Below are 13155 nucleotides of genomic sequence, written 5' to 3'. Positions count from 1 at the left end.
TTATTATTATTATTATTATTATTATTATTATTATTATTATTATTATTATTATTATTATTATTATTATTATTATTATTATTATTATTATTATTATTATTATTATTATTATTATTATTTCTCTTCACATATTTTCTACCATGTTTCTCAAAATGCAAACTTCTACTATTCTTCTCAAACAGTTTCATTTTTTCTTTCTAATTCCTTCCAATACTGTTCTTTTCTATTATTCCTAACAGTTCTCATTATTTTTCTTTTCGCTCCAGTTAATTTCTCTATTCTCCATACAAATAATTTGAGGACTCAAATAAAATAGGTTTGACATACTTCATGATGTCCATGTTTCTGATCCGTACAACATACAATGCGTGATGAATCAGTCCTCTGCAAATACAGAATGTTTCAAAAAAACGACAGCGTTTGGGAGGTGATTCCTGACACCAAAATGAGACGAAAAGTATAGACCAACCTGGGTGCACAAATGCTTCCTTTCAGAGTTATAGGCTGCCGAAAACATGAAAAAAAAAAAAAAAAAAAAAAAAAAGAATTTTAAAGGTCCATAGCTCGAATATTGTGGAACCCACTGTAGTTGGGTCAAGACTTTATTTAAGAACTAGTATTGCCCTATCCAAATATCCATGTTTCAGAATCCTGTAGTACTTCCCCAACAATTTTTATAGAGGTAGTTTATGAATACTTTAAATTATATTCCCATAGCCAAACTGCCTCTATAAGAATTGTTGCGTGAGTACCTTATGATTCTGGAACATATATTTTTGGGTAGGGCTAGTGATGTGAGGTGGAAAATTTTCCGCTATATTTTTTCCGGAAAATTTTCCGTTCTAATAAAATATCAGTAATCAAGTAACAATTCCTCAGCAATCATAAAATTGTTTGAATTCATGTATAGAAATGTTAAAAAGTAAAAGATCGTTTAAAGAATCCGAAAATTTTCATGGCTCAGACAATTTTCAGTACTATGTAAGAACAAATGAAACAGTTTTTCATGAATCGAAATATTTTCTCTTATATGGAAAAATTGAATAACTTTTTATGTCGGAAAATTTTCATCATTTTGAACCAAAAAGTAAAACAACTTTTTGTGAATCCGAAAGTTTTATTGGTCTGTAGAAACATGAGGAAAGGAATTTTCATAGATCGGAAAATTTTCATCACGATGTAAAAACAAGTGGATTTTTTTTTTTCATAATCCGGAGAATTTTGGATATTATGTATAGTGATGTTAGGTGGAAAATTTTCCACTATATTTAACTGCACATAGAGCTACAAAATTGAATTTCTGTAGAGAAAAGTTAGTCAGCAACAAATTATAATTTTCCAATTAGCTTTCGGGAACCGGAAAATTTTCTAATATTTCGCTGAGAAGTAAAATTTTACAGTGTTTCTCTCTCTCTCTCTCTCTCTCTCTCTGTCTTCCTCTGCGAGCTCCGTTGCTAAGCGGTTAGCATACGCGCCTTTGGCATGTAAGACCTTTCTTCGATTCCCAGTGGGAGATCATGTAGTTCGGATACCACGTTAATTAGTTGGTCCCGTCTTATATAGTCTCGCTGCTGAGAGAGACGTTAAACTCAAAATCCACTCAATTCAACTTTCTCTCTCTCTCTCTCTCACACACACACACTCGCACTCACACACACACTCAGAGAGAGAGAGAGAGAGAGAGAGAGAGAGAGAGAGAGAGAGAGAGAGAGAGAGAGAGAGAGAGAGAGAGAGAGAGACTATATTTTTACTTTCCAACTTGAAATAGAAAATTTTCTGGTTTCCGAAAGCTAACTGGAAAATGATAATTTGTTGCTGTCTAACTTTCCTCTACAGGAGTTGAATTTTATAGCTGAAGCAGTTAAATATAGTGGAAAATGCTCCACTAAACATCACTATACATAATATCCAAAATTCTCCGGATTATGAAAAGCTTTTTCACTTGTTTCTACATCGTGATGAAAATTTTCCGATTCATGAAAATTCCTTTCACTTGTTTCTACAGAGAAATAAAACTTGCCGATTCACAAAAAGTTGTTTTACTTTTTGCTTCTAAATGATGAAAATTTTCCGACTCATAAGAGTTCTTCAATTTTTCCATACAAGACAGAAAATATTTCGATTCATGTAAAATTTTCACTTGTTCTTACATAGTACGGAAAATTGTCTGAGCCATGAAAATTTTCAGATTCTTTAAACGATCTTTCACTTTTTAACATTTCTATACATGGATTCAATTAATTTTATGAATACTGAGGAATTGTTACTTGATCACTGATATTTACGAACGGAAAATTTTCCAGAAAAATATAGAAGAAAATTTTCCACCTCACATCACGGCTAAACAACGATGTAGGAATAAGTGAAGTATATTTTTATGAATCGAAAAATTTTCCGGAAAATTTATCAGTGGGTAGGGCTCATAGTTTTAGTTCCTAAGTGAAGTCTTGACCAGACTACGGTAGGTCTCAGTTTTGGAGCTGTGGACCTTTAAAGTTCTTTTTTTTTTTTTTTTTTATGTTCTCGGCTGTCTATAACTCCGAAAGGAAGCATTTGTGCACCCAGGTTGGTCTATACTTTTCGTCTTATCTTGGTGTCAGGAACCCCCCCCCCCCCAATGTTGTTGTTGTTTTGAATCACCCGGTATATTCCTCTGTATTGGTTGAACCAAGTTTCATATAATCTTGTAGTACTATTGACAGAAGTTCGTCAGTCTGTCTTTTTTCCAATTTATTTCTTCTAAATATGTTTACGTACTATATGTTGAATAACTTTCTATATCAAACTAAAATACATCTTTCTTTTTCCATGCAGCCCCATAATAGAACTGTGGCTTTGTACGGGGAAAAAAAACTTACTATTAAAGTTGAACTTAGGTATCATAAGTTATGTTGAAAAAACATAACATATACTTTTATTACAGATTCTGCTTTTATTTTTATTACTTTTACTTTTAAGTAAGATTGTGGGAATTACAATCATATGTTCATTTCTTTAAAGCATTTCGTAATGATAACATATACCAAACCCTTTCTCTTATAGGTGTAAGTAAAAGGTTCTTATTAAGTATTATTATTTAAGTATTTTTAAGTATTTTTTTTTTCTTTCTTCGTAGACTTCTGACTTCAGTATGCTTGAAGATGTGGAAGAATTGATCTCATCTTTAACCGATGAAGTTCTCAACCACGTCTCAAATCCAGTGCCTGTTGAAATAGATCCAGTGGAAGATATTATAAGATACTTAGATTCCGAAGTAGGACAAACCAAAGAGGTACGTCGTAATATGAAGATACTAAATGACCATCCGTGGAAGAATCATCAGTTGTGATGTATCAATAAATGTTCCGATTCTAATGTTTTAATAAATAATAATTGAGTGTTAAGGTAATTTTGAAATTGATAAAGATACACTTCCCATAAGTGCAAACATTGAGTGATAATTGTGTAATTAAGATAATAATTTATAGTTTTAACTGAACAAATAACTCAATTTATAATTTAAAGTAGAATATTTCTAATTTGTCGAGCATGGAGGTGACAAGTTCTACATTTAACAAAGTATTCCATATTTCTACATATGTGACAGATTAGTGACAAATCAGAAAATTAACACTAGTCTCAACTGTAATCAATGTAACATAAAATCTTCGTCAAGAAGGATCTGTACTTCTTTTACCTTTACATATAATTTTTTTCGTAACTTCCAAATTTCTCCTTATAAAGTTCTGCAACCTATATAGCATTAAGACAATTCTGATCAGATATCCTACAACATAAAAATTTATAAAATTTTACTATCACATCACATTACATTTTTAAAGATCTTTTAAAAGTACATTGGTAACTTCTTATGGTTTTTATTAAGTCAATCGACTTGGTAACTTATTATGGTTTTCTCAGAAACGGCTTTGCTGATTTGGGCCGAAATTGGCACGGTCATACATGGTCTAAGCGGATTGGATGCTGTATTGGATTTGGTTGAGATTGGTCAAGAAAAGCTTTTTTTCCCTTTTTCAGAAAATATCCAAAGAAAAAATATTTTCAAATACTACATTCTTACGGGCAATCTACCTATAGCTATTTATCAAAACAAGAGTTGTACATTTAGGTATCGTATTGTTAGAGGTTATTCTGGCCACCCAAAAAAAAAAAAAAAAAAAAAAAAAAAAAATTGCTATTGTTCCTCTTCTTCCATTTTAACATGTTCACTGTGCAACCTATACTAAATCCATTGAATGCATATGATGTTCAGGTGTCTCATCTGGAACACTATTTACCTTGTTCTGTTTCATATTAACTAAGCCTTCTGGTAAGCTATTGTAACTTCACATGAATGGCTTCATCTTTTGCTAGAAAAAAAAAAAAAAAATAAGAACGTCACTTTACGTATACAGACTGTATGACGGATTGTTTAGGGAGACGCCCTTGTAACCTTTGAAACTATTAGATAAGAAAACGCTGATTCTTTTTAACGATGAACTATCGAGAATGTGGCGATCGCATTGCCCTTTCTTCAGAACTGCAATAGCCATTTATCGTCCAGGTTGAGGGTTGGAGAAAGCTGGCAGCTCGAATGGAACCAGACTATCAGCAATAAATTACATGTACTCGAACCTACACTTGGTATCTGAACCACCAGCTCAAGATCTTCTCGACAGGAGGAACAAATTCTAACTCGACTTCGCATTGAACATTCACACTTAACACATAGATTTCTTCGTGACTAAGACCCACAATTGTGTGCAGGCTGTGGAGGTAGACAATGTATTCAACATCTGGTTGTGGATTGTTTCCTCATGCTCAGCTTCAAAAACAGCATGCAGATAGATTTACTAACAATGAATTTACCTTACCGGCAAACTTACCAACACTGATTGGAGATTATAAAGTTTTTTTCTTTTTTTCATTACCTCCATGTCCTACTTATATTGTGATTGTCCTATTGTTTATACTTGACTCATTTCTTGCTTTCTCCTATGTTAGTTCCCTGTCTATTATCACTCAACGTATTTTACATGTCCAATTGTGTTGACAATACCGACAGTATTTGATTTTTGTCTTTCATATCAAGTTGGGCTTTAGTTTATCCTTGCCGCGTAGCCCTGACAAAAAGATTAATATCCCATTGTTACTAATTTTACTCTGCTGCTTTTATCACTGTGCTTGCATGTTTGGCAGCAAGGGTAAAAGTGGATCTGAAAAGGTAAGGGAACGGTAGGTAGCGGCATGACATCACGCCATCCCCCTTCCTATCTTTGCCCATTGTATTTTTTTTAGGAACTGAGGGAACGCCGTACATATTTTTTGAAGGTGGGAAGACTGCGTCCCCTCACGTTCCCCCTTACTTTTACCTCTGCATGGCAGATTTATTACTGAATTTTAGACACTGATGAGTGCAAAAACACCTTTGAAGTATAACGCACTCACTACAGTATCTTATTCTTGATGGAAATACCGACAGGGGAAATATTGTTCGACGTACTCTGCAATGTCAGCAGATTAACAGTGTCTCAGATTCAACATACAGTAGGCCCTAATTATATTTTTCAAATGGCACTACGTAAGGTTATTTAGATATTTCTTAAACAAAAACTAACACTACCAAGTGTATTATTCAGTATTGCAAATTAAGGATGCTACAATATTGCAAAAATGCACAAATAGATTTCAGACGCCTCTACAACAGTGATAATGTGAGTAATACGGATGGAGCAATGCATATTCAAAGTATCTTAGTGTCAGATTCTATGATCATGATATAACTTATTTCGAAGAAAAGTTTTTGCGAGTTCATTACATTTCAATCGAGTTATATAAGCTTATGTAATGTAAATTTTCTGACTAGATGGAATGGCTTATGTAACTCATGAGATTTTGAAATTTCCTTCGTTGCTATCTGGAGCGATGTTTCGCCGGCCCATTGGTTTGATAACCGACTCAAACGGTTCCTTTACGGTATGTATATTTGAAATATGTAGTACCTGATATTGTGCCGTTTGAAATAGTAAGACTCTGTATTGGGTTGGCAACTGGTAATCTGGTAGTATTGCAGAGTATTCAAACAATGACCCCTGTTGATATATACATCGTACAACTTTCAGCGTTTTTTCAGACTTATTAGTTTAAATTTTATAAGGGTGTTTCAATATAAACAGTCCATACTGTATGTATGTTTATAATTCCAATCCAAAACCTCCGTATCAGAAAGAAGCGAAGTTCGGAACGAATACAAAGAAGTAAAGCCAAAGAAAGATGCAAGATCAGTTCTCTCAAGTTCTTGAAATAAATTTCCTCATTTTGAAAATATTTGAAGAACTTGACCAATTAGTTACATTAGCAATACAACCATGTTAAGCATGATCTGTTGTACCCAGTTGGCCAAGTTTTTCTAATACTTTCAGAATGAGGAAATTTATTTCAAGAATTTGGAAGAATTGATATCATAACTTACTTTGACTGTATCAATAACTTTACTTTTTCTTTGTATTAATTTGGAATTTGGCTTCCTTTTTTGTCACGGAGTGTTTGGATTGGAATATAAGAACTTTTCGTAGATTTAGTTTGACTAGTTTCTGCACTCTTTATAACTACTTAAGTGTATTTTGTAGTAAATAGTTCAGGAAAATTAACATTTAAATGAAGAGGTTAAAGAAATATAATCACATTCACGATAAGCATTAAATTTCCTACAATTTAACAACCCACATTTTTTTTTTTTTTTTAAATTTTGGCACCATTTCTTCAAAGATTTCATATGACTATGTATATTTTTAATATGTTAATTCGAAGAGTATTGACTTCACTTCAAGGTAGAAATCATTTGTGTGGGAATAAGTTGTATCTTTTTTGTGTGTTTTTCAGAATAACAGCTCACTACTCTTTATATAAATGCTATCTTTAATTTTGTTTGGATTTATTTAAAACTAACTGCAATACAAATTTAGCTAGCATCCATCTACCACGTCAATGTTTATATATTAAAACATATTAGTTGTTAAGTCTAAGCCTTCGGCCTGTTGTACAGTAGGCTAAAATCATGCTTAATTAAAAACTTAAATTCTTTACATTTAGCATCTTTTACTTTATTTATTTCAACTTTGCCCATCAACTACCCCAAATTCATTACTAATATTTTTCTGTTCAATTCAATGACTGCCTTATACACAACAGTCCCACAGGTAGCGACATCTATTAATGCCAGTTCCGGAAAGGAATAGCACGCGTTGCGACATCTATCAGCATGGTTGTTTACTAACAAGAATTTGCATAATGCACTATCAAGTATGTTTATTATTAGATTCTCATTGTACCTATTGCCTTTGTACAACCAGCGTTACAAATGCCTTTAGTAAAGCTGTTAACACTCCTCAGAGTAGTATGTTTCTTTTGTAGTTAGGAGATTGGTTGTTACTTTTATCATCTACAGTTTTAAAACTTAATGCGTGTGTATTTTTTTTTCTCTTTCTAGACGTTATGTTACATATGTGGATACTCTTTCTCCTCAACACAGGATCTGGAAAACCATCTACAATGCGTACACAGTTGTATATTGCCATCACCAATGACAGAAGAGAGATTCTCGCCACCCAGTGAAGACAAATCTAATAGTGTTACTGGTTCCGAGACTGATACAAACCAAGAACTTTCCGTAGGTTCTCATTCTCTGAACCATGCTGAAAGCATTCCAGAAAAATCCAGTGATATTCATGCTAGCCCAGTTGAAAATGATCTGAACTGTGATGATACTCAGATGCTTGCCCCAAGCAACGTCAGAATAAGGTCTATCAAAACAAAACAACGAGGAAAGAAGGAATATATTTGCAGGACATGCAACAAACAATACAAGAGTCGATGTGGTTTTCGGAAACATCTTCAGACAAAACAGGAAATTTACTGTCGCCGATGCCTAGTTGTGTTTGATGACCAAAACAAATTGGAAGAACATATCGTTGATGTTCACAAAAGACGTTACGGTTCAAACTCAAATCAGACTGTGACCTTTTCCGAATCTCCTATAAGTACTAGACAAAAGACAAACTTAACACCTAAAAACTTGAAAAGGGATTATGAATATGAAGGATTCCAAGGTGAAAATGGTTGTGAATACGGTTCTGAGAAGAAAGTTAGTAAAGAATTAAAAACAGTGTCAAACACTGATCCTGGCCAGGAAAATATAAACATCCAGAATCTTCAAAATACTGGAAGTCATAAGGAAGAAGAATCCTCGAAAGCTGTAAACCTTGCAACTACTTTCAATAGCAAAATGTCAATAATTTTTGTCAATGGTTGTAAATCTATTTCGTGTATCTCGAATTCTTACAGACCACGCAAGAATCCTTATCGTTCTTCAAGGAATAGGTTATTACTACCAAAAACAGGAATAATCATAATTTAGGCAGAGGCCTTCCTAGAAATGTTAAATGTTTCAAATACATTATAATTTGTCAATTACTTAGAGGAAAGATGGGTTGGTTATGTTAACATCTTGTTGACGAAGTCTTGGTTTATAGACTATATTTGCTCTTTTATATTTCTCATTTATTATTTACCATAAATAACTACATTATATAGAGTTTCATGTACTGCAAAGATCCCTCGTTTTACCTCAGTAGTTTAATCCATTATTTTTAATTTTTAGACATACTATATTACGTTTATGAATAAATCAAGTGATTACCAACATACAAACACTTTTGTTTTCTTTTATATACTTTTCATCTATATAATCTGTCTTTAACATTTTTTTTTGTTTACGTATAACTTTAATCATTAATAAAATCAATTAATTTTAGGAGCAACCTTTAATGTTATTTTTTACACCATTTTAATTATTCTAAAGCATAAGCATCAGCATATTTTGATCTAAACCAAGTCTACTTTTAACTGCTCTTCAATCTCTCTCTCTCTGTAAATTTTCATATGATCGACAATGCTATGTTTATCATGCGTGTAATTTTAGTATCCCTGTGTAATAATATAATTCTCTCATTCAACCATTTTTGAGTTAGACTAGTGTTCTTTTTTTCTGAAAATGTTTTATATATATATATATATATATATATATATATATATATATATATATATATATATATATATATATATATATATATATATATATATATATATATATAAAAGTATATTGAATGCACAGAGGTTATGATCTTTCTACTAGCTCGCTGTAAATATTTTCTGTTTTAAGCTTTTCTAAATTTGAAAAGAGAATTTGAGATTCAAATTTCACTGCTGTTAGTTATGCAGAAATTGTTCAAATGGTTTGCAACGTGGAAAGTGAAACATTTTACTCAATATTAGGATCATTATCTAGAAATTATATTTCTATAATAAATCTCTGTTTAAAACTTATTTTTCATGGATACAATTTACAATGGTGCATTTCAAAATAAGAATATACTTAAGTTCAACTATTTTAAAAAAAGGAACTAGATCATGAATGCAGAATAGTTCTTTTTAATTTGTATTAATAAGCAAGTGATATAATTCTACCATAGTCTCAAATGGCTGTCATGATTTCTCTCTGTGTGAAAGAGAAATCGTAGCATCAAGAATACATGCGTAGCAGTTTTATCTCTGTATGTAATAGTATGGACCTGGTTTTGTGTGTCCTGCCAGAATTATATAGGGTGTTTGGGAACAACATTAAAAACTTTTAAGAAATAAATCCTCACATGAAAGTGTGAAAATAAATTATAGACCAAGATCAGTGCACAAATGCATAATTTCGGGGCTAATAGCCCACCGAAAATTGATCGAAAAAATATCGAGAGCGAAATCTCGAACCAATGTCGCATAGAAGAAATGAATGAAACATAATGAAATTAAATATTTCAGTGTAACGTTCCATGATTATGCCCTTTTAGGCTAAGGGAGACTATGGTTAAGGCAAGTGAATGATGGAAGAATTGGTGGATTGAAAATTTAGGAGGAAACGGAAGTATTCCTAGAAAACCCGCGGACACGATATTGTCCACCACTCAAGCGCTCTACTTTTGAGTCATTGTGCCCCCTGTGATTATTTTAGACTTAGATTCCATTAATATACCAGCGGATATGGAATGTATCATCAGTTCCTGATGTTTCATTTTTTTGTTTCTAGAATATCTGAATTGTTAATGTAATCTAGAGTCAACTAATAACTATGTTCTTTTACCTGTCCTTAAACCGACATTTCCTTCTCGAATTATGGCCCTTTTCTGATCAATTTTCGGTGGCATACCACTCCGAAATTATGCTTTTGTGCACCCATCTTGCTCTATGTGAGGATTCGTTTTCGGATTTTTTTTAAAGTGAAATGGGTGACATATTTGTACATTATCTATTATGTTACTCTACGACATTTTCTACACCAGTGAAACATACCACGACACTAAACTTTCCTCCTTAAATGTGAGATAAAGAATCAGCCCTCCAATACTAAGGTGACCAAAATTTCATTAGTAGAAAATGGGACACCTAGAAAAAAGTTGCAGCTTATTTTGGAATAAATTCATAATTTTGCAATAAAACACTACAAAATGAAAACTTGAAATAAAACTGTACTTATTGTGCAGTTGGAAACGCAATAAAGTAGTTCGATATAAACATATATAATTATTTTAAAATAAAACTTAATTATGGTGGTAATGGTAAAAAAAAAAAGTCTGTGCCACAATACTGTTACTAGCTCGTTAATCTTACAAGTGATTTGGTTATGTTCATTACTCCAATCATACTTGTTTTAAGCCACTATTACTCAGAGTTACTAACAAAGTAATTGTGGAAGTCACTAGAACTACACTTCCTCTGATAGAAACAGGTGAACAAAATACATTTAATGGTTCTAGTACTGACTCAGTTCCTCACATTTGTCTACTGTGAAGACGTAACATTGAAATCTATAGTGGCATTGAATGCTGACAGTGACAAAAAGTTTTGTCCTATGTGTATATTAACCTTTTCAGGACGAACGGCTCAACCCTTGAGCCAGCTAATTGAATATAAGATACCATTGTGCTAAAGTAAATTCTAAAGATTATTAGTTACCAAATAAAAAAGGACAAAATGGCGTTATTCTTTGAAAAGTTGAGACTACATTTTCTGATCTGACAACTGAGCATCTTCAAATAATCGGCACGTATGGTTAGCATAATTAACATTCAGATTCTGTACTTCCATTCAAGTTGGTTAATCGCCGTGCTCGTGGGCTCTCTCGGAGTTCTCTCGTTCCCTCCCACTTTCTTCATTCCACCATTTCACTCATTTCTCATACTTACCGTCTCCTTTAGCGAGCCAAAGGTGGACATGCTGACAATTAGGTAGGTAGCCATAATGTTCTGGCTGATGTGTGCGTATATTTTGTTTCGACTCGAATTTCGAGACGTCTCATCTCGAATTCGAGTCGAGTCGAGACAAATACATTTTCGAGTAGAGACATTTTCTGGAGACGAGTCGAGACAGGCTTAAATCTCGATTCGACTCGACTCGTGCGCATCCCTAACTGGGAGGGTTCGTTGTTGAAGAGGTATGGAAACTAGTCACCATAAAGACCGCCAAACTTTGCAAGTTATCAGCTACAAGAATGTTCATCAAAGTTAAGTCAGTTTCGTAGAATACTACTGTGTATAATGGGACTTTGATGCAATAGTTGAAATGTGAAAATTTTTGAAGTCTTTAAAAAAGTAAAACTGGGAAAAGGCGGTTTCAGCCTCTACTCGGGGTTACTTTGCACCGATCCAAAATATCCCTTGGATAGGAAATTATTATTACTGAAACCTCCTGCATTCTAAATTTAGGTAAATTTCCTATTTAGATAGATGCTGGAATGAATTTCTTGTTGGAAAATAAATTATGAACAGTGACAGATACTGAAAAGTAGTTTGAGAGGGGCTTCTCTTAGAAAGGCTTCGTTTTTTTTAGAAATCACTAGACTTTTGGGAGGCTTGCAGCTTATACGCTTAAGAATGACTAACGTTAGATTCTTTTAAAAAGAAATCATACAATTTGGGTGGGCTTCAGCCTGAAAGTTCCAAACCCCGTAAATCTTGCGCTGATTACGGTTATGATGATATTCTTGGACATAAGGAATAACCAAGGCAAATCAGTTCACGGGGATTTTTTTTTCTGTTCCTGAGTTGGCATTTTTGTGGGACATATGCTAAACTATTAGAATGTGGTTCCTGTGGCGGACCAGAAAATACATAATTTTCTTTACAAACGTAGATAATTCAAACTAAGTACGGATACCGGTACCATAATTCTCATATCAATATTTGTAGACTGCATGCAGTTTTGTGTAGAAAATAAAGTGTATACCTATTGAAGGAATAACATTGCACAGAAACGTTGTTTGTATGTCATACTCTTTTGTATGTTGTGCAAAGTAACCCCACCTATGGGGTTACTTTGCGCCAAAGTTTATATTTCAGTAACTATGGCCATACTAAATGTTTACTAAAGCACTTGCACTAATGTTTTCCTTATATATCTAACTATTATATGTTTAAAATACAGTTTGTAAATCGTTACGTTTGTAAGTTACATGCGATTTTCTTGCTAAAATTGCTTAAATCTTGTGGAAAATAAGCCCGTCTTATGATACCTTGATTTTAGTATAGTCAACGTCGAAAATCCTGATTCACAGAGATAAGTTGTCCAGAACCGAACAAGAACTTTTAAGACTTCTTTTGCTACTCTTGTGTAAACAGGCAGGAAACAAACCCAAAATTCTTTCAAAGATGTTGACTGAAGGAGTCTTTTGATGCCTGAATTTCATATGGAAGTAAATCTATATCAATGGTAAAATGTACTTTTGCTAATTTGCTCTGCCAGTCTTGGCATAAATCAGGAAAATATCGCTTGAATTCATCATGAGTGTAGTTTGTGTTGATATTCTCTCTCCAAGTGGTTAAATCAAACTCTTTACTGTCAAGAAGGTCATTTAATTGAGGAAAAGATGAAAAGTATTCAGATGGCGTTTCCATAGTAGGATCTTTTTCATGAAAACCTCTGTTCGTGTTTTTGTCTTGGAGATTGAGATAATGTAATACATCAGAAACGTTAGCAAGATATGGAAGAGAAAATACAAATACAACGTATGTCATCAGTAAAAGAAGCATGAAGTTCTTTTCCTACACTTAGGAGAAACATTTCCACATCCGACTT

General features: G+C 33.1%; 1 protein-coding gene across 2 annotated transcripts in view; it reads left to right on the top strand.

The window, feature by feature from the left end:
* The window catches only part of LOC145668525 (uncharacterized), a 48592-nt gene extending 39801 nt beyond the window's left edge, over positions 1-8791 (top strand). Inside the window, exons 3-4 of one of the 2 annotated variants that reach the window (XM_081736504.1) lie at positions 3113-3268; positions 7508-8791. In XM_081736504.1, coding sequence (XP_081592630.1) covers positions 3113-3268; positions 7508-8392 — 1041 coding nt within the window. In that variant the 3' untranslated portion in view covers positions 8393-8791. Of the gene's footprint in view, positions 1-3112; positions 3269-7465 lie in introns of both variants that reach the window. The other variant, XM_081736502.1, reaches the window with a different exon arrangement.
* Positions 8792-13155: the final 4364 nt, after the last annotated feature.

The sequence above is a fragment of the Thermobia domestica genome, chromosome 13 (genome assembly GCF_964235325.1).
Source record: "Thermobia domestica chromosome 13, izTheDome1.hap1.1, whole genome shotgun sequence".
NCBI lineage: Eukaryota > Metazoa > Arthropoda > Insecta > Zygentoma > Lepismatidae > Thermobia > Thermobia domestica.
Note: the sequence above shows the minus strand (reverse complement) of the source record. Positions and strands in the feature narration are given on the sequence as shown.